Raw genomic sequence first — 24,129 nt, forward strand, 5'->3', positions numbered from 1 at the left:
ATACGGGGGTACCGTACAGAGTCAATGTGGAGGCTATATACAGGGGGTACCGGGTACAGAGTCAATGTGGAGGCTATATACAGGGGGTACCTGGTACAGAGTCAATGTGGAGGCTATATACAGGGGGTACCGGTACCGAGTCAATGTGGAGGCTATTACAGGGGGTACCTGCTACAGAGTCAATGTGGAGGCTATATACAGGGGGTACCTGTACCGAGTCAATGTGGAGGCTATATACAGGGGGGTACCTGTACAGAGTCAATGTGGAGGCTATATACAGGGTGTTACCGTACAGAGTCAATGTGGAGGCTATATACAGGGGGTAACCTGTACAGAGTCAATGTGGAGGCTATATACAGGGTGGTTACGGTACAGAGTCAATGTGGAGGCTATATACAGGGTGTTACGGTACGAGTCAATGTGGAGGCTATATACAGGGGGGTACCGGTACAGAGTCAATGTGGAGGCTATATACAGGGGGTACCGGTACCGAGTCAATGTGGAGGCTATATACAGGGGTACCTGTACAGAGTCAATGTGGAGGCTATATACAGGGGGTACCGGTACCGAGTCAATGTGGAGGCTATATACAGGGGGTACCGTACAGAGTCAATGTGGAGGCTATATACAGGGTACCGGTACCGAGTCAATGTGGAGGCTATATACAGGGGGTACCGGTACCGAGTCAATGTGGAGGCTATATACAGGGGGTACCTGCACCGAGTCAATGTGGAGGCTATATACAGGGGTACCTGTACCGAGTCAATGTGGAGGCTATATACAGGGGTACCGTACAGAGTCAATGTGGAGGCTATATACAGGGGGTACCGTACCGAGTCAATGTGGAGGCTATTACAGGGGGTACCGAGTACCGAGTCAATGTGGAGGCTATATACAGGGGGTACCTGTACAGAGTCAATGTGGAGGCTATATACAGGGGGTACCGTACAGAGTCAATGTGGAGGCTATATACAGGGGGTACCTGTACCGAGTCATGTGGAGGCTATATACAGGGGTACCTGTACCGAGTCAATGTGGAGGCTATATACAGGGGTACCGTACCGAGTCAATGTGGAGGCTATATACAGGGGGTACCTGTACCGAGTCAATGTGGAGGCTATATACAGGGGGTACCTGTACCGAGTCAATGTGGAGGCTATATACAGGGGGTACCGGTACCGAGTCAATGTGGAGGCTATATACAGGGGGTACCTGCGCCGAGTCAATGTGGAGGCTATATACAGGGGGTACCTGTACCGAGTCAATGTGGAGGCTCTATACAGGGGGTACCTGTACCGAGTCAATGTGGAGGCTATATACAGGGGGTACCTGTACAGAGTCAATGTGGAGGCTATATACAGGGGGTACCGGTACCGAGTCAATGTGGAGGCTATATACAGGGGGTACCGGTACCGAGTCAATGTGGAGGCTATATACAGGGGGTACCTGTACAGAGTCAATGTGGAGGCTATATACAGGGGGTACCGGTACAGAGTCAATGTGGAGGCTATATACAGGGGGTACCGGTACCGAGTCAATGTGGAGGCTATACAGGGGGTACCGGTACCGAGTCAATGTGGAGGCTATATACAGGGGGTACCGGTACCGAGTCAATGTGGAGGCTATATACAGGGGGTACCGGTACAGAGTCAATGTGGAGGCTATATACAGGGGGTACCGGTACAGAGTCAATGTGGAGGCTATATACAGGGGTACCGGTACAGAGTCAATGTGGAGGCTATATACAGGGGGTACCGGTACCGAGTCAATGTGGAGGCTATATACAGGGGGTACCGGTACAGAGTCAATGTGGAGGCTATATACAGGGGGTACCGGTACAGAGTCAATGTGGAGGCTATATACAGGGGGTACCGGTACAGAGTCAATGTGGAGGCTATATACAGGGGGTACCGGTACCGAGTCAATGTGGAGGCTATATACAGGGGGTACCTGCGCCGAGTCAATGTGGAGGCTATATACAGGGGGTACCTGTACCGAGTCAATGTGGAGGCTATATACAGGGGGTACCTGTACAGAGTCAATGTGGAGGCTATATACAGGGTGTTACGGTACAGAGTCAATGTGGAGGCTATATACAGGGGGTACCTGTACCGAGTCAATGTGGAGGCTATATACAGGGTGTTACGGTACAGAGTCAATGTGGAGGCTATATACAGGGTGTTACGGTACAGAGTCAATGTGGAGGCTATATACAGGGGGTACCGGTACAGAGTCAATGTGGAGGCTATATACAGGGGGTACCAGTACCGAGTCAATGTGGAGGCTATATACAGGGGGTACCAGTACCGAGTCAATGTGGAGGCTATATACAGGGGGTACCGGTACCGAGTCAATGTGGAGGCTATATACAGGGGGTACCGGTACAGAGTCAATGTGGAGGCTATATACAGGGGGTACCGGTACCGAGTCAATGTGGAGGCTATATACAGGGGGTACCGGTACCGAGTCAATGTGGAGGCTATATACAGGGGGTACCTGCACCGAGTCAATGTGGAGGCTATATACAGGGGGTACCTGTACCGAGTCAATGTGGAGGCTATATACAGGGGGTACCGGTACAGAGTCAATGTGGAGGCTATATACAGGGGGTACCGGTACCGAGTCAATGTGGAGGCTATATACAGGGGGTACCGGTACCGAGTCAATGTGGAGGCTATATACAGGGGGTACCTGTACAGAGTCAATGTGGAGGCTATATACAGGGGGTACCGGTACAGAGTCAATGTGGAGGCTATATACAGGGGGTACCTGTACCGAGTCAATGTGGAGGCTATATACAGGGGGTACCTGTACCGAGTCAATGTGGAGGCTATATACAGGGGGTACCGGTACCGAGTCAATGTGGAGGCTATATACAGGGGGTACCTGTACCGAGTCAATGTGGAGGCTATATACAGGGGGTACCTGTACCGAGTCAATGTGGAGGCTATATACAGGGGGTACCGGTACCGAGTCAATGTGGAGGCTATATACAGGGGGTACCTGCGCCGAGTCAATGTGGAGGCTATATACAGGGGGTACCTGTACCGAGTCAATGTGGAGGCTATATACAGGGGGTACCAGTACCGAGTCAATGTGGAGGCTATATACAGGGGGTACCAGTACCAAGTCAATGTGGAGGCTATATACAGGGTGTTACGGTACAGAGTCAATGTGGAGGCTATATACAGGGTGTTACGGTACAGAGTCAATGTGGAGGCTATATACAGGGGGTACCGGTACAGAGTCAATGTGGAGGCTATATACAGGGGGTACCAGTACCGAGTCAATGTGGAGGCTATATACAGGGGGTACCAGTACCGAGTCAATGTGGAGGCTATATACAGGGGGTACCGGTACCGAGTCAATGTGGAGGCTATATACAGGGGGTACCGGTACAGAGTCAATGTGGAGGCTATATACAGGGGGTACCGGTACCGAGTCAATGTGGAGGCTATATACAGGGGGTACCGGTACCGAGTCAATGTGGAGGCTATATACAGGGGGTACCTGCACCGAGTCAATGTGGAGGCTATATACAGGGGGTACCTGTACCGAGTCAATGTGGAGGCTATATACAGGGGGTACCGGTACAGAGTCAATGTGGAGGCTATATACAGGGGGTACCGGTACCGAGTCAATGTGGAGGCTATATACAGGGGGTACCGGTACCGAGTCAATGTGGAGGCTATATACAGGGGGTACCTGTACAGAGTCAATGTGGAGGCTATATACAGGGGGTACCGGTACAGAGTCAATGTGGAGGCTATATACAGGGGGTACCTGTACCGAGTCAATGTGGAGGCTATATACAGGGGGTACCTGTACCGAGTCAATGTGGAGGCTATATACAGGGGGTACCGGTACCGAGTCAATGTGGAGGCTATATACAGGGGGTACCTGTACCGAGTCAATGTGGAGGCTATATACAGGGGGTACCTGTACCGAGTCAATGTGGAGGCTATATACAGGGGGTACCGGTACCGAGTCAATGTGGAGGCTATATACAGGGGGTACCTGCGCCGAGTCAATGTGGAGGCTATATACAGGGGGTACCTGTACCGAGTCAATGTGGAGGCTCTATACAGGGGGTACCTGTACCGAGTCAATGTGGAGGCTATATACAGGGGGTACCTGTACAGAGTCAATGTGGAGGCTATATACAGGGGGTACCGGTACCGAGTCAATGTGGAGGCTATATACAGGGGGTACCGGTACCGAGTCAATGTGGAGGCTATATACAGGGGGTACCTGTACAGAGTCAATGTGGAGGCTATATACAGGGGGTACCGGTACAGAGTCAATGTGGAGGCTATATACAGGGGGTACCTGTACCGAGTCAATGTGGAGGCTATATACAGGGGGTACCTGTACCGAGTCAATGTGGAGGCTATATACAGGGGGTACCGGTACCGAGTCAATGTGGAGGCTATATACAGGGGGTACCTGTACCGAGTCAATGTGGAGGCTATATACAGGGGGTACCTGTACCGAGTCAATGTGGAGGCTATATACAGGGGGTACCGGTACAGAGTCAATGTGGAGGCTATATACAGGGGGTACCTGTACCGAGTCAATGTGGAGGCTATATACAGGGGGTACCGGTACAGAGTCAATGTGGAGGCTATATACAGGGGGTACCTGTACAGAGTCAATGTGGAGGCTATATACAGGGGGTACCGGTACAGAGTCAATGTGGAGGCTATATACAGGGGGTACCTGTACAGAGTCAATGTGGAGGCTATATACAGGGGGTACCGGTACAGAGTCAATGTGGAGGCTATATACAGGGGGTACCGGTACAGAGTCAATGTGGAGGCTATATACAGGGGGTATCGGTACAGAGTCAATGTGGAGGCTATATACAGGGGGTACCTGTACAGAGTCAATGTGGAGGCTATATACAGGGGGTACCTGTACCGAGTCAATGTGGAGGCTATATACAGGGGGTACCTGTACCGAGTCAATGTGGAGGCTATATACAGGGGGTACCTGTACAGAGTCAATGTGGAGGCTATATACAGGGGGTACCTGTACCGAGTCAATGTGGAGGCTATATACAGGGGGTACCTGTACCGAGTCAATGTGGAGGCTATATACAGGGGGTACCTGTACCGAGTCAATGTGGAGGCTATATACAGGGGGTACCTGTACCGAGTCAATGTGGAGGCTATATACAGGGGGTACCTGTACCGAGTCAATGTGGAGGCTATATACAGGGGGTACCTGTATCGAGTCAATGTGGAGGCTATATACAGGGGGTACCTGTACCGAGTCAATGTGGAGGCTATATACAGGGGGTACCTGTACCGAGTCAATGTGGAGGCTATATACAGGGGGTACCGGTACAGAGTCAATGTGGAGGCTATATACAGGGGGTACCGGTACCGAGTCAATGTGGAGGCTATATACAGGCGGTACCTGTACCGAGTCAATGTGGAGGCTATATACAGGGGGTACCGGTACAGAGTCAATGTGGAGACTATATACAGGGTGTACCTGTACAGAGTCAATGTGGAGGCTATATACAGGGGGTACCGGTACAGAGTCAATGTGGAGGCTATATACAGGGGGTACCTGCACCGAGTCAATGTGGAGGCTATATACAGGGGGTACCTGTACCGAGTCAATGTGGAGGCTATATACAGGCGGTACCGGTACAGAGTCAATGTGGAGGCTATATACAGGGGGTACCTGTACCGAGTCAATGTGGAGGCTATATACAGGGGGTACCGGTACCGAGTCAATGTGGAGGCTATATACAGGGGGTACCTGCACCGAGTCAATGTGGAGGCTATATACAGGGGGTACCTGTACCGAGTCAATGTGGAGGCTATATACAGGGGGTACCGGTACAGAGTCAATGTGGAGGCTATATACAGGGGGTACCGGTACCGAGTCAATGTGGAGGCTATATACAGGGGGTACCGGTACCGAGTCAATGTGGAGGCTATATACAGGGGGTACCTGTACAGAGTCAATGTGGAGGCTATATACAGGGGGTACCGGTACAGAGTCAATGTGGAGGCTATATACAGGGGGTACCTGTACCGAGTCAATGTGGAGGCTATATACAGGGGGTACCTGTACCGAGTCAATGTGGAGGCTATATACAGGGGGTACCGGTACCGAGTCAATGTGGAGGCTATATACAGGGGGTACCTGTACCGAGTCAATGTGGAGGCTATATACAGGGGGTACCTGTACCGAGTCAATGTGGAGGCTATATACAGGGGGTACCGGTACAGAGTCAATGTGGAGGCTATATACAGGGGGTACCTGTACCGAGTCAATGTGGAGGCTATATACAGGGGGTACCGGTACAGAGTCAATGTGGAGGCTATATACAGGGGGTACCTGTACCGAGTCAATGTGGAGGCTATATACAGGGGGTACCGGTACAGAGTCAATGTGGAGGCTATATACAGGGGGTACCTGTACAGAGTCAATGTGGAGGCTATATACAGGGGGTACCGGTACAGAGTCAATGTGGAGGCTATATACAGGGGGTACCGGTACAGAGTCAATGTGGAGGCTATATACAGGGGGTATCGGTACAGAGTCAATGTGGAGGCTATATACAGGGGGTACCTGTACAGAGTCAATGTGGAGGCTATATACAGGGGGTACCTGTACCGAGTCAATGTGGAGGCTATATACAGGGGGTACCTGTACCGAGTCAATGTGGAGGCTATATACAGGGGGTACCTGTACAGAGTCAATGTGGAGGCTATATACAGGGGGTACCTGTACCGAGTCAATGTGGAGGCTATATACAGGGGGTACCTGTACCGAGTCAATGTGGAGGCTATATACAGGGGGTACCTGTACCGAGTCAATGTGGAGGCTATATACAGGGGGTACCTGTACCGAGTCAATGTGGAGGCTATATACAGGGGGTACCTGTACCGAGTCAATGTGGAGGCTATATACAGGGGGTACCTGTACCGAGTCAATGTGGAGGCTATATACAGGGGGTACCTGTACCAAGTCAATGTGGAGGCTATATACAGGGGGTACCGGTACAGAGTCAATGTGGAGGCTATATACAGGGGGTACCGGTACCGAGTCAATGTGGAGGCTATATACAGGCGGTACCTGTACCGAGTCAATGTGGAGGCTATATACAGGGGGTACCGGTACAGAGTCAATGTGGAGACTATATACAGGGTGTACCTGTACAGAGTCAATGTGGAGGCTATATACAGGGGGTACCGGTACAGAGTCAATGTGGAGGCTATATACAGGGGGTACCTGCACCGAGTCAATGTGGAGGCTATATACAGGGGGTACCTGTACCGAGTCAATGTGGAGGCTATATACAGGCGGTACCGGTACAGAGTCAATGTGGAGGCTATATACAGGGGGTACCGGTACAGAGTCGATGTGGAGGCTATATACAGGGGGTACCGGTACAGAGTCAATGTGGAGGCTATATACAGGGGGTACCTGTACCGAGTCAATGTGGAGGCTATATACAGGGGGTACCTGTACCGAGTCAATGTGGAGGCTATATACAGGGGGTACCTGTACCAAGTCAATGTGGAGGCTATATACAGGGGGTACCGGTACAGAGTCAATGTGGAGGCTATATACAGGGGGTACCGGTACCGAGTCAATGTGGAGGCTATATACAGGCGGTACCTGTACCGAGTCAATGTGGAGGCTATATACAGGGGGTACCGGTACAGAGTCAATGTGGAGACTATATACAGGGTGTACCTGTACAGAGTCAATGTGGAGGCTATATACAGGGGGTACCGGTACAGAGTCAATGTGGAGGCTATATACAGGGGGTACCTGCACCGAGTCAATGTGGAGGCTATATACAGGGGGTACCTGTACCGAGTCAATGTGGAGGCTATATACAGGCGGTACCGGTACAGAGTCAATGTGGAGGCTATATACAGGGGGTACCGGTACAGAGTCGATGTGGAGGCTATATACAGGGGGTACCGGTACAGAGTCAATGTGGAGGCTATATACAGGGGGTACCGGTACCGAGTCAATGTGGAGGCTATATACAGGGGGTACCGGTACCGAGTCAATGTGGAGGCTATATACAGGGGGTACCGGTACAGAGTCAATGTGGAGGCTATATACAGGGGGTACCGGTACAGAGTCAGTGTGGAGGCTATATACAGGGGGTACCGGTACCGAGTCAATGTGCGTGGGTACAGGTTAGTAATGAGGCTATATATAGGGGGTACCGGTACCGAGTCAATGTGCGGGGGTACAGGTTAGTCGAGGTAATTTGTTCAGTAGGTAGGGGTGAAGTGACTATGCATAGAAAATTAACAGTGAGTAGCAGCAGTGTAAAAACAAAGGGGGGGTCAATGTAAATTGTCCAGGTGACCATTTGATTAATTGTTCAGGAGTCTTATGGCTTGGGGGTAGAAGCTGTTAAGGAGCCTTTTGGTCCTAGACTTGGCACTCTGGTACCGCTTGCCGTGCTGTAGCAGAGAGAACAGTCTATGACTAGGGTGGCTGGAGTCTTTGACAATGTTTAGGGCCTTCCTCTGACACCGCCTGGTATAGAGGTCCTGGATGGCAGGAAGCTTGGCCCCAGTGATGTACTGGGCCGTACGCATTACCCTCTGTAGCGCCTTACGGTCGGATGCCGAGCAGTTGCCATACCAGGCGGTGATGCAACCAGGATGCTCTCGTTGGTGCAGCTGTGGAACTTATTGGGGATCGGGGGACCCATGCCAAATATTTTCAGTCTCCTGAGGGGGAATAGGCGTTGTCGTGCCCTCTTCACGACTGTCTTGGTGTGTTTGGACCATGATGCTTTGTTGATGATGTGGACACCAAGGAACTTGAAACTCTCAACCCGCTCCATTACAGCCCCGTCGATCAGAATGGGGTGTGTTCGGCCCTCCTTTTCCTGTAGTCCGCGATCATCTCCTTTGTCTTGCTCACGTTGAGGGAGAGGTTGTTGTCCTGGCACCACACGGCCAGGTCTCTGACCTCCTCCCTATTGGCTGTCTCATCGTTGTCAGTGATCAGGCCTACCACTGTTATGTCGTCAGCAAACTTCAAATCAAATCAAATTGTATTGGTCACATACACATGGTTAGCAGATGATAATGCGAGTGTAGCGAAATGCTTGTGCTTCTAGTTCCGACCGTGCAGTAATATCTAACAAGTAATCGAACAATTCCACAACTACTACCGTATACACATTTATTACATCCAATTATTCATTATTAAAGTGGCTGGAGTTGAGTCAGTATGTTGGCAGCAGCCACTCGATGTTAGTGATGGCTGTTTAACAGTCTGATGGCCTTGAGATAGAAGCTGTTTTTCAGTCTCTCGGTCCCTGCTTTGATGCACCTGTACTGACCTCGCCTTCTGGATGGTAGCGGGGTGAACAGGCAGTGATGCACCTGTACTGACCTCGCCTTCTGGATGAAAGCGGGGTGAACAGGCAGTGGCTCGGGTGGTTGTTGTCCTTGGTGATCTTTTTGGCCTTCCTGTGACATCAGGTGGTGTAGGTGTCCTGGAGGGCAGGTAGTTTGCCCCCGGTGATGCGTTGTGCAGACCTCACTACCCTCTGGAGAACCTTACGGTTGTGGGCGGAGCAGTTGCCGTACCAGGCGGTGATACAGCCCGACAGGATGCTCTCGATTGTGCATCTGTAAAAGTTTGAGTGTTTTCGGTGACAAGCCAAATTTCTTCATCCTCCTGAGGTTGAAGAGGCGCTGCTGTGCCTTCTTCACCCTGCTGTCTGTATGGGTGGACCAATTCAGTTTGTCTGTGATGTGTACGCCCAGGAACTTAAAACGTTCCACCTTCTCCACTGCTGTCCCTTCGATGTGGTTAGGGGCGTGTTCCCTCTGTTGTTTCCTGAAGTCCACCATCATCTCCTTTGTGTTGTTGACGTTGAGTGTGAGGTTATTTTCCTGACACCACACTCCGGGGGCCCTCACCTCCTCCCTGTAGGCTGTCTCGTCGTTGTTGGTAATCAAGCCTACTTAATGATGTTGTTGGAGTCAGGTTTGGCCACGCAGTCGTGGGTCTACAAGGAGTACAGGAGGGGACTGAGCACGCACCCCTTGGGCCTCCCTGTTCAGGATCAGCTTGGCAGACGTGTTGTTGCCTACCCTTATCACCTGGGGGCGGCCCGTCAGGAAGTCCAGGATCCAGTTGCAGAGGGAGGTGTTTAGTCCCAGGATCCTTAGCTTAGTGATGAGCTTTGAGGGTACTATGGTGTTGAACGCTGAGCTGTAATCAATGAATAGCATTCTCACATAGGTGTTCCTCTGTCTATCTGTCTGTCCCTCTGTCTGTCTTTCTGAATATCTGTCTGTCTGTCTGTCTGTCCCTCTGTCTATCTTAATATCTGTCTGTCTGTCCCTCCGTCTGTCTCTCTGAATATCTGTCTGTCTGTCTGTCCCTCCGTCTGTCTCTCTGAATATCTGTCTGTCTGTCCCTCCGTCTGTCTCTCTGAATATCTGTCTGTCCCTCTGTCTGTCTGTCCCTCTGTCTGATCCCTCTGTCTGTCTGTCCCTCCATCTGTCTGTCTGACCCTCCATCTGTCTGACCCTCTGTCTGTCTGTCTGTCTGTCTGTCTGTCTGTCTGTCTGTCTGTCTGTCTGTCTGTCTGTCTGTCTGTCTGTCTGTCTGTCTGTCTGTCTGTCTGTCTGACCCTCCATCTGTCTGTCCCTCTGTCTGTCTGACCCTCCATCTGTCTGTCCCTCTGTCTATCTGTCTGTCTGACCCTCCATATGTCTGTCCCTCCATCTGTCTGTCTTTTTGGTTGTGTTTTAGATTCCTAGTACATTATGTGATTTGACCACGAGACTGAAGATGGGCATAAAAAATCAGGTGTAAAAAGAACCCATCTGTCAAAAGTAAAGATACCTTCATAGAAAATGACTCAAGTAAAAGTGAAAGTCACCCAGTAAAATACTACTTGAGTAAAAGTCTAAAAGTATTTGGTTTTAAATATACTTAAGTATCAAAAGTAAAAGTAGAAATCATTTCAAATTCCTTATATTAAGCCAAACAGATGGCACAATTTTCTTTTTCTTACATTTACAGATAGCCAGGGGCACACTCAGACATAATTTACGAATGAAGCATTTGTGTTTAGTGAGTCCTCCAGATCAGAGGCAGTAGGGAGGACCAGGGATGTTCTCTGTTTAGTGAGTCCTCCAGATCAGAGGCAGTAGGGAGGACCAGGGATGTTCTCTGTTTAGTGAGTCCGCCAGATCAGAGCCAGTAGGGATGAGCAGGGATGTTCTCTGTTTAGTGAGTCCTCCAGATCAGAGGCAGTAGGGATGACCAGGGATGTTCTCTGTTTAGTGAGTCCTCCAGATCAGAGGCAGTAGGGATGACCAGGGATGTTCTCTGTTTAGTGAGTCCTCCAGATCAGAGGCAGTAGGGATGAGCAGGGATGTTCTCTGTTTAGTGAGTCCTCCAGATCAGAGGCAGTAGGGATGACCAGGGATGTTCTCTGTTTAGTGAGTCCTCCAGATCAGAGGCAGGAGGGATGACCAGGGATGTTCTCTGTTTAGTGAGTCCTCCAGATCAGAGACAGTAGAGATGACATGGGATGTTCTCTGTTTAGTGAGTCCTCCAGATCAGAGGCAGTAGAGATGACCAGGGATGTTCTCTGTTTAGTGAGTCCTCCAGATCAGAGGCAGTAGGGATGACCAGGGATGTTCTCTGTTTAGTGAGTCCGCCAGATCAGAGGCAGTAGGGATGACCAGGGATGTTCTCTTGATAAGTCCAGGAATTTGACAATTTTCCTGTCCTGCTAAGAATTAAAAATGTAACGAGTACTTTTGGGTGTCAAGGAAAATGTATGGAGTAAAAAGTACATAATTTTCTTTAGGAATGTAGTGAAGTAAAAGTAGTCAAAAAATATAAATAGTAAATTATAGATAGCCCACAAAAGTAGTACTTTAAAGTATTTTTACTTAAGTACTTTAGAACACTGTTAAGTGGTTTTAATACATATTTTTTACTACTACAATAAGTGCCTTTTTGGTGTCGTTTGTTTATAGGCGTCAGTCAGGTTGTCATGTTCCCCAATCCTCTCCCTCCTCAGGATGGAGTATGTGAAGAAGCAGGAGAGTCTGCCTCCCCCTCCCAGCCCACTGAGGCAGGCTGCAGTCAGGGCAGCTCTGAACGGAGTCCCCTTCGTCGAGGCTGTCAAAACTTCCACGCCTAAAGTCAAGCCTGCTCACAGAGAGGCCAAGGCCCAGAAAGCCAAGACCTCCAAATCAGACTATAACTTTAACACTACTGCCCAGACAATACAACCAGCATGCCAGCCACAGAACAACCCAGAGCCTGCTAGCAAACCAGACAAACCACCTGTCCCAAATGCTGCCTCACCTGTCCCAAACAACTTCTCCTTTTCTCTTGGGACTACAACACCTTCAGCACAAACCCAGAAAGAAAAACAGACTAAAGCCCAACCTCAGACTAAAGCCCAACCTCAGACTAAAGCCCAACCTCAGACTAAAGCAGCCCCTGAGGCTCAGGGCGCTGGTAGCACCTCGACCAGTTGCACCACGAGCGTCACCAGTAAACCAGCTGGAATAGGAACCAGCAGCCGGCTCACTTTCTCTCCCAACTCTGTGAGCGGACGTGCCCAGGCTGCCAGACTGAGGCTGAAGCAGATGAGAGAGGACAGGTCCAGGGCCCAGCCAGCAGAGGACGGGTCCAGGGCTCAGCCAGCAGAGGACAGGTCCAGGGCTCAGCCAGCAGAGGACAGCAGAGAGGACAGGTCCAGGGCTCAGCCAGCAGAGGACAGTAGAGAGGACAGGTCCAGGGCTCAGCCAGCAGAGGACAGGTCCAGGGCTCAGCCAGCAGAGGACAGTAGAGAGGACAGGTCCAGGGCTCAGCCAGCAGAGGGCAGCAGAGAGGACGGGTCCAGGGCTCAGCCAGCAGAGGGCAGCAGAGAGGACAGGTCCAGGGCTCAGCCAGCAGAGGGCAGCAGAGAGGACGGGTCCAGGGCTCAGCCAGCAGACGGAGGCAGAGAGAACCACCTCTCTACTGAGCCACTCAGAGCTTCACATCGAGCTCCAGTTCAACCCCCACCACGACCCCTCACACCAGGACCAGCTCCATCTTCCACACGACCCCTCACACCAACACCAACCCTAAGCCAATATCGAGGTCCTATCACCACCAAGCAGGGACAGAAGCCCTCAAGAGGACAGCCAGAAGCCAGACCCACTACAGAGGGCAAGAAACAGCCAGAGGTCAAACCCTCTACAGAGGTCAAACCCACTACAGAAGGCAAGAGACAGCCAGAGGTCAAACCCTCTATAGGGGGCAAGAGACAGCCAGAGGTCAAACCCACTACAGAAGGCAAGAGACAGCCAGAGGTCAAACCCTCTATAGGGGGCAAGAGACAGCCAGAGGTCAAACCCACTACAGAGGGCAAGAAACAGCCAGAAGTCAAACCCTCTACAGGGGGCAAGAAACAGCCAGAGGTCAAACCATCTACAGGGGGCAAGAAACAGCCAGAGGTCAAACCCTCTACAGGGGGCAAGAAACAGCCAGAGGTCAAACCCTCTACAGAAGGCAAGAAACAGCCAGAGGTCAAACCCTCTACAGAAGGCAAGAAACAGCCAGAGGTCAAACCCTCTACAGAAGGCAAGAAACAGCCAGAGGTCAAACCCTCTACAGAAGGCAAGAAACAGCCAGAGGTCAAACCCTCTACAGAGGGCAAGAGTCCACAGCAGCAGCAGGAGGGCATCAGGGAAGCACCCGGAGTCACCAGGACACACTACACTAACTGGTACGTATCTAATACCCAGTTGCCCTCCTTTACAGAGCCCATGGTTGCCGAGGCAACGCAGCTGATGGACAGGTCTCAGAAGTATGCTAATGAGTTCCATTATCCTGACGGCAGAGGCGTGGTAGACTTCTCCAAGTTCAGCATGTCTACAACACTTGGCGGTAAGGTGACGGTGAGGGAGGTAGATGATCCTACAGAGGTAGACACAGCCTTTGAGGAGTGGTACAGTGGCATCAACCCTTTCACACCTAAAACTACTACTACTACTGCTGCTGCCGTACCCACTACCCAGCTACCCCAAGCCTCAGACTCAAAACCCCCTCCAGACACCCCAGCCAAGGCTCCTCCCGCCCAGTCCAGGAAGAAACAGACACGAGCAGTGGCTCAGTCCAGGAGGGAAGAACAGGTGAAGACAAAGGATGCCAAGAAAGAGGAGACAATTGAGGATATCCCATCAGCCTCTCCTCTGTCTCCCAAGTGCCCTCCTCGCCCATCAGGCTGCTGGCACCCGTTCACGGTGGATAGGTCCTGCTCGCGCCAGGCCCGCTGCCAACACCGTGCCACTAACGCAGCGCTGCCATCCAACGTCACCAAGTGGTGAGTCACACTAACACACTTCAACCTAGCCTAGCTACCTACCAAACTACACAGCTTTGGCTCCATCATTTGATATCTCATTCCCCTTGTGAGTGTAGCGTGATATAACACTATTGATATGTGTCAAGCTATGGCAGCAAGTCACAGAGGAAAGAAAATATCCTATTCCATTCCTATACTAGCTTGATCATTTCTAGTCGCCCCCCCCCAATTGGAGAAAGACAACCTCTCTTCCTCATCTCTCTCTCCCATCAGGTTGAACGTGAGCAGGAACTACCTGTGTGAGCCTCCCTGGGTCACCACGGCAACCCTAGCCGCCTCCCTAGCGCTGAGAGAGAGAAGAGAGACTCGCTAGTGACAACACACGTTCATTCACAAATACTGGAGGAAATATTTATACAGAGTAGTACAGTAGTCATGTTAAGTCACCTGTTAAATTACACTGCAAATTATAAAGTAGACCACGAGTCAGAAAAAAAAAGATTTTATTTTAAAATGTTGATAATCTTTTAGAAACAAACATTTTGTATTTTCCAGATCAATTAGATTACAAACCATTGAGGAGGTGGAGCAAGACATTAAACATATACTTTTACAGCAATTCTCTCTGTCAGTGGCCAGGGCATTGAAAACCCCAGAGTTTTAAGATGATACCTCAGAGGACAAGGAGAAGCCAATAGCAGGTGTAATGCAGGACGTCAACCATTTAGAGAAACGTGGAAGACCACCACTATATTGGCCACTGTGCTTCAGCACACTATGAATTAGTAAATGGACTTGAGAGGAAAATGGCAAATTACACCCTATTCCCTAGACATACACCCTCCAAAACGTTCCTCAAAGCAGTCAGGGTAAATGGAAACTTGGGACATTAGAATGTGCCAACACGTCAATCTTTAAACTCGGGGTAATTCCTAAAAGGTGGACAAAGCTGTCAGGAGCCACTGAACAGACTGGCCTTAGTTGTGAAGTGATGACTTTATTTCAGTACATTACTGCGATGCGTAAACACACTGTCAGACTAGGATGTAAAAAACACACGCCTCGTCTCTTTATCGGAGCCGTGAGAAGCAGGTTGAGTGGTACAGAATGACAAAGTGTTGGAAAATCTACCAGTCTGACAATCTGTCAACATTTGAGGACTGTATGTATGCATGTGTCTGTGTCATGAATATATAGCTAGCTTCTGTAGTCCGGCGCCCTCTCTACACAATCATCTCCAGCTGCCGTGCATATTCGATGACCTGCGTAGCCAGCTCGGTGGAGGGGATGTTGACTTCCTCTGTCCTCTGCTGTTGGCTGCTGAACGAGTAGTAGTCATCTGGGCTCTGGGTCCAGCCCCGCTGTAACACAGACAACTTTAATATGACGAGAGGCTCTGGGTTCAGCCCCGCTGTAACACAGACAACTTTAATATGACGAGAGGCTCTGGGTTCAGCCCCGCTGTAACACAGACAACTTTAATATGACGAGAGGCTCTGGCTCCAGCCCCGCTGTAACACAGACAACTTTAATATGACGAGAGGCTCTGGCTCCAGCCCCGCTGTAACACAGACAACTTTAATATGACGAGAGGCTCTGGGTTCAGCCCCGCTGTAACACAGACAACTTTAATATGACGAGAGGCTCTGGGTTCAGCCCCGCTGTAACACAGACAACTTTAATATGACGAGAGGCTCTGGGTTCAGCCCCGCTGTAACACAGACAACTTTAATATGACGAGAGGCTCTGGGTTCAGCCCCGCTGTAACACAGACAACTTTAATATGACGAGAGGCTCTGGGTCCAGCCCCGCTGTAACACAGACAACTTTAATATGACGAGAGGCTCTGGGTTCAGCCCCGCTGTAACACAGACAACTTTAATATGACGAGAGGCTCTGGGTTCAGCCCCGCTGTAACACAGACAACTTTAATATGACGAGAGGCTCTGGGTTCAGCCCCGCTGTAACACAGACAACTTTAATATGACGAGAGGCTCTGGGTTCAGCCCCGCTGTAACACAGACAACTTTAATATGACGAGAGGCTCTGGGTTCAGCCCCGCTGTAACACAGACAACTTTAATATGACGAGAGGCTCTGGGTTCAGCCCCGCTGTAACACAGACAACTTTAATATGACGAGAGGCTCTGGGTTCAGCCCCGCTGTAACACAGACAACTTTAATATGACGAGAGGCTCTGGGTCCAGCCCCGCTGTAACACAGACAACTTTAATATGACGAGAGGCTCTGGGTTCAGCCCCGCTGTAACACAGACAACTTTAATATGACGAGAGGCTCTGGGTTCAGCCCCGCTGTGACACAGACAACTTTAATATGACGAGAGGCTCTGGGTTCAGCCCCGCTGTAACACAGACAACTTTAATATGACGAGAGGCTCTGGGTTCAGCCCCGCTGTGACACAGACAACTTTAATATGACGAGAGGCTCTGGGTCCAGGCCCCTCTGCAACACAGACAGCTTTAATATGACGAGAGGCTCTGGGTCCAGCCCCGCTGTAACACAGACAACTTTAATATGACGAGAGGCTCTGGGTCCAGCCCCGCTGTGACACAGACAACTTTAATATGACGAGAGGCTCTGGGTTCAGCCCCGCTGTGACACAGACAACTTTAATATGACGAGAGGCTCTGGGTTCAGCCCCGCTGTAACACAGACAACTTTAATATGACGAGAGGCTCTGGGTTCAGCCCCGCTGTAACACAGACAACTTTAATATGACGAGAGGCTCTGGCTCCAGCCCCGCTGTAACACAGACAACTTTAATATGACGAGAGGCTCTGGGTTCAGCCCCGCTGTAACACAGACAACTTTAATATGACGAGAGGCTCTGGGTTCAGCCCCGCTGTGACACAGACAACTTTAATATGACGAGAGGCTCTGGGTTCAGCCCCGCTGTGACACAGACAACTTTAATATGACGAGAGGCTCTGGGTTCAGCCCCGCTGTAACACAGACAACTTTAATATGACGAGAGGCTCTGGGTTCAGCCCCGCTGTAACACAGACAACTTTAATATGACGAGAGGCTCTGGCTCCAGCCCCTCTGTAACACAGACAACTTTAATATGACGAGAGGCTCTGGGTTCAGGCCCGCTGCAACACAGACAACTTTAATATGACGAGAGGCTCTGGGTTCAGCCCCGATGTAACACAGACAACTTTAATATGACGAGAGGCTCTGGGTCCAGCCCCGCTGTAACACAGACAACTTTAATATGACGAGAGGCTCTGGGTCCAGCCCCGCTGTAACACAGACAACTTTAATATGACGAGAGGCTCTGGGTTCAGGCCCGCTGTAACACAGACAACTTTAATATGACGAGAGGCTCTGGGTTCAGGCCCGCTGTGACACAGACAACTTTAATATGACGAGAGGCTCTGGGTCCAGCCCCGCTGTAACACAGACAACTTTAATATGACGAGAGGCTCTGGGTCCAGCCCCGCTGTAACACAGACAACTTTAATATGACGAGAGGCTCTGGCTCCAGCCCCGCTGTGACACAGACAACTTTAATATGACGAGAGGCTCTGGGTTCAGCCCCGCTGTAACACAGACAACTTTAATATGACGAGATGGGACTAAACTCAAGTTCTAAGGATCGCCCATTCTCTCAAATCCAGGGGCATGTTCAGTTAGCCTGGTCCCAGATCTGTTTATGCTGGAAAAGCTAACTCCTATGGTCCTTTGTCAAGCACAAACAGATCTTGGACCAAGGTTAGTGTTCAGTAGGGTACAGAACAGAGTAAAACAGACATGAACTAACCTTGTTGGCATACTCTGTCATGTTGTTTGGGGAGGAGAAGAAAAGTACTCTGGTAGCTTCGTTGAACTGAATCTGTTTATAAGCCTTTTCTATGCACCCAGCAATCTCATCACTGAAACAGAGAAGGAACACACATTGTCATTGTCGGACCACCAAGATGACTCCAATCCAAGCATCTTATCGTTTCCAGGCAAAATATTAATTCATCCAATGTCATGCGGTTACTTACCGGATGGTGTCTAGCAGAATGTCTATGAAGAAGGTGTAGCTCTCAGCAGGGATGTTTCCTTTGGCCAGAAACACCTTGTTGTAACTTCCCTCCATCAGGTACTGACAGGAAGTTAAACAGTTCAAAACAGACATTCTACAAGCCAGTTCTACACATGGAAGTTACATGGCTCCACAAAGATAAGCAAAGAACAAATGAGAAAAGAACAAATGAAGAAGCCACATCTGCAAGGTGAAAATTTGAATTCCCGCTGAAGATATTTAACTAAGTCAATGAAGGCCAGAATATGACTCTTCTTGGGGAGATAATGGGGTCCTGAAGCAGCAGCAGTTACCTGCTCTAAGGAGACAGGGTGGCGGATGTAGACATTGGTCTGGATGTCTTTAGCAGTCAGCCTCTCCAGCTCTGTGTGGAACTCTGACACACGGTTCTGGGACAGCAGAAAGAGGAGGTTCAGACCCAGCAGCTGGTGCATGTAGGCCGACTCTGGCAACTCATCCCTGGACGGAGGGAGAAAGTGAGAGACACTGATCTAGTTGATTGAACAAGCATAGGTTAAGATGCTCTGGGAATATATAGAGAAAGATTACGTTATTATTTTGAACATGAAAACAAACAAATAAGTGACATTTACTTGTAATCAAAGTAGTAACATTTGAGCTGGGCCATGTATCTCTCAAAGGAAGGGATGTCCTTCTTCAGGATAGCCCACAGAGCCCCGATCTCCAGAACATCACCTGAGAAACAACAAATCTGTTAGCCACTGTTGTCATCCAGTTGATATATGATCAAACCCTGATATCTTAAGTTATCACACACTGAAATTATTCTGCTGATTCTGAGCAATGACTCCAGAAAGTCCGTCCTATTGACAAGCACGTAGGAAGACATGTCAACAACAAAAGATATGAGGCAGCCTCTTCGCCCCGGGAGACCTGTACAGTTCCCGTCGCTGACGACGACGACATCACGTACCCGGAAAACATATTTACCAGCTCTCTGGTTGACCCGTTTCAGGCTATAGAATGTGTGAACTATGGTCAAAATAAAATGTTTACCATCAATTTTCTGATGCTCACTCCCTAGTCCCTGTGGTTGCCATGAGAGAGTAGTGCCTGATCCAAGATGGCAGTGCACCTTTAGGGAAATATGATGTGAATTCAGTCAACTCTGGAAAAGTTGGATATAAACATTATTTTCACACGTTGTATAGCCCGAAACAACTGGTAAGGCATTCCAGATTTGTGATGAGAAAAGTTTCTGGGAAATAGATCAACCAGAGGGCTGGTAAATATGTTTCGGGGTACGGAATGTCACCTTTGGCGACGGGAGATCAATATCTAACTTTAGTGCATTTCCAAGTAACATGATAATTCAGATGGCCACTCCAACTTCACTCTCATGTGGGTGCTAGCAAGCAGGCTAGGTAGTGCCAGGTATTAAACAGACAGTAGGGTCTGGAAGCTCTATTGAGCTTTGATTGGTCAATAACGTAGCAATATCACAGAGTATTTGCATACGGTTAATCTTTCCCAGAGAAGAAGAGAGGCGCCCAAGTCAGCAGAAAAACGGTCTCCTTCCAGCAGGTGGTGTATTTTCATTGTTTCACCCACCAAGCAAGGCATTTTTGTATAAGGTCAATGTGTCAAATTTTGCCTACAAAAAAAATGATGGCTTACTTGCTGCGTGATGTTTATTTGATCTAATAGAAGTTTCATCATATTTAAGTTGTTATGAGTGTTCTGATATAAATAGGACACGTGACGTCCCAGCCACTTGGAGAAAAAACATACTTTGTATAAGAGTTTTCTCCAGATAGCTACGCATATTCAGAGCACGAGGTCAGTAGTATCTCTCCTTTCAATACAGGCGGTTGACGTCAACAACCCACATCGAATATTCAGAAAAGGATTTACAATAATAAGATGTATCCACCAATCCAAAGAATGGATAGACGGGTGCCGCTTTGTGGACAACGACTCCCACTCTTAGGGCCGAGAGACATCTTGTTAGTGTATCCATAATCTTCGGCTTTTCCCTCCCTCGCATTGTCCAAAGGTCCCTCCAATTCCCTCAATTGAAAATAAACGGGGCTCCGTTGTTTCCTCGCCCCCATCGTGTTGTGTGTAAATGCACTGTTACAGGTCTGACTGAGAGAAGAAGCTATGAGTTAGCTGGGTCATTCCAACTAAGGTGCCATTCGGACTTCAACTTTTGAATGAATATATATATCAGAAAAGGGACATGTTTGACTTCCACATCAGCATTTTGGTCAAGCTCAGGCACTTACAACATTTTTTGGGTGCATTTTCCAATTTGTTACGTGCATAATCCTAACAGGGAGGAACCTAACAGGGTTGTAAATGTTGAGCCTAAATTGGCAATAACTCTGAGTGAACATGACGGAACTAGCATATTGGTGAACACTTGAACAGGATTTTAACCTCTAAACATATTTTAACATTTACAGACTAACAACATGAAGGTAAAGGTCCTGACCTTATATTTAAAAGCTTTTAAAAATCCACATTTGACACTAAATAAGAAGTTATATTTCCTGGGGCCAGAAAAGGCACCGCATTGTAGGAACGTTGGCCAGTTAGCATTTTGTTGTGATGACTAGTAACTTACGAGCTAAAATAAGCTGCTGTTTGGTGAGCTTAGTTCCAGTCGTTGGTAAGAAGTTTAACTCCAATAACGAGATCTGTAGAAAGAAATAGCAACGGACGGTTGATATCTTTGTAAAACAGTTGGTTACGTTAGCTTAGCTAACGTTAGCTAGCAATACTAGCTAATTGACAAAATACCGTATAATTTAGGTTCGAGGGTGAAGAAACTAAATATTGTAATAGTCTTTACCTTGAGCTTGCTCAAAATTTCTCCACATTTGTTCAGATTTGGATTTTTCTTGTTCCATTCCGTTTTCAATGTTTCATATAGCCCCGCGGTCTCTTTCAATACAGACGCCATGGTGATTCTGCAAAATGTACGACACCGGACGCTCGGAATACAGTACGCAACTGTCGTAAAACAGCGCTGTTGCTGTTGCCGAAGAGTATCTATTATATTGACAAGATAGTCAAGTGACCACTCCAACAATGGAAATACATTTCCGAACATGTTTATTTTCTTGTCTGAATATTCCCGAGATCGACACATTCTCACATAGCCGTTGCTAAGTCATAAATTGACACTTCAGCGTTGTGCTGTTTATTTCTGATTGTTTTCAAAATACAATGAAGATGTCCAGATGAAAGCATAAATGTAATTTGTTGACCCCCGAAACACCTTAGACTTGGATACACATTATCCCGAATAAAAACGTCTGTTAAATTCGCTGCTCTGTTTTGCTAGTTTTTAGTCTTAGGGAATTATCGGATATACACTGCTCAAAAAAATAAAGGGAACACTTAAACAACACAATTTAACTCCAAGTCAATCACACTTCTGTGAAATCAAACTGTCCACTTAGGAAGCAACACTGATTGACAATAAATTTCACATGCTGTTGTGCAAATGGAATAGACGAAAGGTGGAAATTATAGGCAATTAGCAAGACACCCCCAATAAAGGAGTGATTCTGCAGGTGGTGACCACAGACCACTTCTCAGTTCCTATGCTTCCTGGCTGATGTTTTGGTCACTTTTGAATGCTGGCGGTGCTTTCACTCTAGTGGTAGCATGAGACGGAGTCTACAACCCACACAAGTGGCTCAGGTAGTGCAGCTCATCCAGGATGGCACATCAATGCGAGCTGTGGCAAGAAGGTTTGCTGTGTCTGTCAGCGTAGTGTCCACAGCATGGAGGCGCTACCAAGAGACAGGCCAGTACATCAGGAGACGTGGAGGAGGCCGTAGGAGGGCAACAACCCAGCAGCAGGACCGCTACCTCCGCCTTTGTGCAAGGGGGAGCACTGCCAGAGCCCTGCAAAATGACCTCCAGCAGGCCACAAATGTGCATGTGTCAGCATATGGTCTCACAAGGGCTCTGAGGATCTCATCTCGGTACCGAATGGCAGTCAGGCTACCTCTGGCGAGCACATGGAGGGCTGTGCGGCTCCACAAAGAAATGCCACCCCACACCATGACTGACCCACCGCCAAACCGGTCATGCTGAAGGATGTTGCAGGCAGCAGAACGTTCTCCACGGCGTCTCCAGACTCTGTCACATGTGCTCATGTGCTCAGTGTGAACCTGCTTTCATCTGTGAAGAGCACAGGGCGCCAGTGGCGAATTTGCCAATCTTGGTGTTCTCTGGCAAATGCCAACGTCCTGCACGGTGTTGGGCTGTAAGCACAACCCCCACCTGTGGACGTCGGGCCCTCATACCACCCTCATGGAGTCTGTTTCTGACCGTTTGAGCAGACACATGCACATTTGTGGCCTGCTGGAGGTCATTTTGCAGGGCTCTGGCAGTGCTCCCCCTTGCACAAAGGCGGAGGTAGCGGTCCTGCTGCTGGGTTGTTGCCCTCCTACGGCCTCCTCCACGTCTCCTGATGTACTGGCCTGTCTCCTGGTAGCGCCTCCATGCTCTGGACACTACGCTGACAAACACAGCAAACCTTCTTGCCACAGCTCGCATTGATGTGCCATCCTGGATGAGCTGCACTACCTGAGCCACTTGTGTGGGTTGTAGACTCCGTCTCATGCTACCACTAGAGTGAAAGCACCGCCAGCATTCAAAAGTGACCAAAACATCAGCCAGGAAGCATAGGAACTGAGAAGTGGTCTGTGGTCACCACCTGCAGAATCACTCCTTTATTGGGGGTGTCTTGCTAATTGCCTATAATTTCCACCTTTTGTCTATTCCATTTGCACAACAGCATGTGAAATTTATTGTCAATCAGTGTTGCTTCCTAAGTGGACAGTTTGATTTCACAGAAGTGTGATTGACTTGGAGTTACATTGTGTTGTTTAAGTGTTCCCTTTATTTTTTTGAGCAGTGTACATCACCAAAATGTCGATAATAAAGGTGCTAACATGGCAGCCGTTCTAAAACATGGCCAAACCAGATATTGTATGTGTGTAAACTTGATTTAACTAGGCAAGTCAGTTAATGACAAATTCTTATTTACAGTGAAGGCCAAACCCAGACGACACTGGGCCAATTGTGCACCGCCCTATGGGACTCCCAATCATGGCCGGATGTGATGCAGCCTGGATTCGAACCAAGGACTGTAGTGACACCTCTTGCACTGAGATGCAGTGCCTCGGGAGCCCTAAATAGTCTAGCTACTATTTAATCCACAGATTGACTTGGATCTCTTTCCTTTCTCTAAACACTGATGAATTCGACTTCATCTCCTCTTCATTCTGAATAAGAGGTTATCGGGGTCATCAGAAAAAGAACACAGTCCATACCGTTTATTAGGCAATGATAATAATACAACAAGTAGCAGTTGGTGAAGCTAGCTGTGTACAGTAGTCAGTAAAATAGATAAACAAACCAAACTGTTTTAGGGAACAACACTGTTCTCATAGCATGTGACATTCATTTAAAACAAAGGCAGTTCTTTGTCTAGTACGTACAAAATCAACAGAAATAGTTTTTTTTTTTTTAAACGTTAAAAAAAGATGAATCAACAAATACACGTATTCTTGTGTGTCAATAACAGGTACAACTCCGATATAAAGTATTTTTTTTCATAGTTGCGAAATGTCACGTGCGCCCACTTAAATCAGTGCATTTGTAACAACCTAACAATTACGAAATGTATATTCGATTAAATAAGCCTCACGTAGCAAATTAGCAATTACAGTTGTTGAACAGATTCGACA

The 24,129-nt window shown here is 48.8% G+C and overlaps 1 protein-coding gene across 2 annotated transcripts; it reads right to left on the reverse strand.

Annotated features, from left to right (window-relative positions):
• Positions 1-14,827: 14,827 nt before the first annotated feature.
• psmd8 (proteasome 26S subunit, non-ATPase 8) lies at positions 14,828-21,360 on the reverse strand. 2 transcript variants are annotated; one of them, XM_038985417.1, is made up of 7 exons: positions 21,213-21,360; positions 20,985-21,057; positions 18,988-19,090; positions 18,688-18,853; positions 18,354-18,454; positions 18,125-18,236; positions 14,828-15,702 (listed from the first exon to the last, which is right to left on the reverse strand). In XM_038985417.1, the coding sequence occupies exons 1-7, from the start codon at positions 21,321-21,323 to the stop codon at positions 15,565-15,567; spliced, it is 804 nt and encodes a 267-aa protein (XP_038841345.1). In that variant the 5' UTR covers positions 21,324-21,360; the 3' UTR covers positions 14,828-15,564. The 2 variants fall into 2 exon arrangements, with proteins under 2 accessions (XP_038841345.1, XP_038841346.1); XM_038985418.1 differs by lacking the exon at positions 14,828-15,702 and adding an exon at positions 17,756-17,803.
• Positions 21,361-24,129: the final 2,769 nt, after the last annotated feature.

Source organism: Salvelinus namaycush, unplaced genomic scaffold, assembly GCF_016432855.1.
Source record: "Salvelinus namaycush isolate Seneca unplaced genomic scaffold, SaNama_1.0 Scaffold331, whole genome shotgun sequence".
Taxonomy (NCBI): Eukaryota; Metazoa; Chordata; class Actinopteri; order Salmoniformes; family Salmonidae; genus Salvelinus; species Salvelinus namaycush.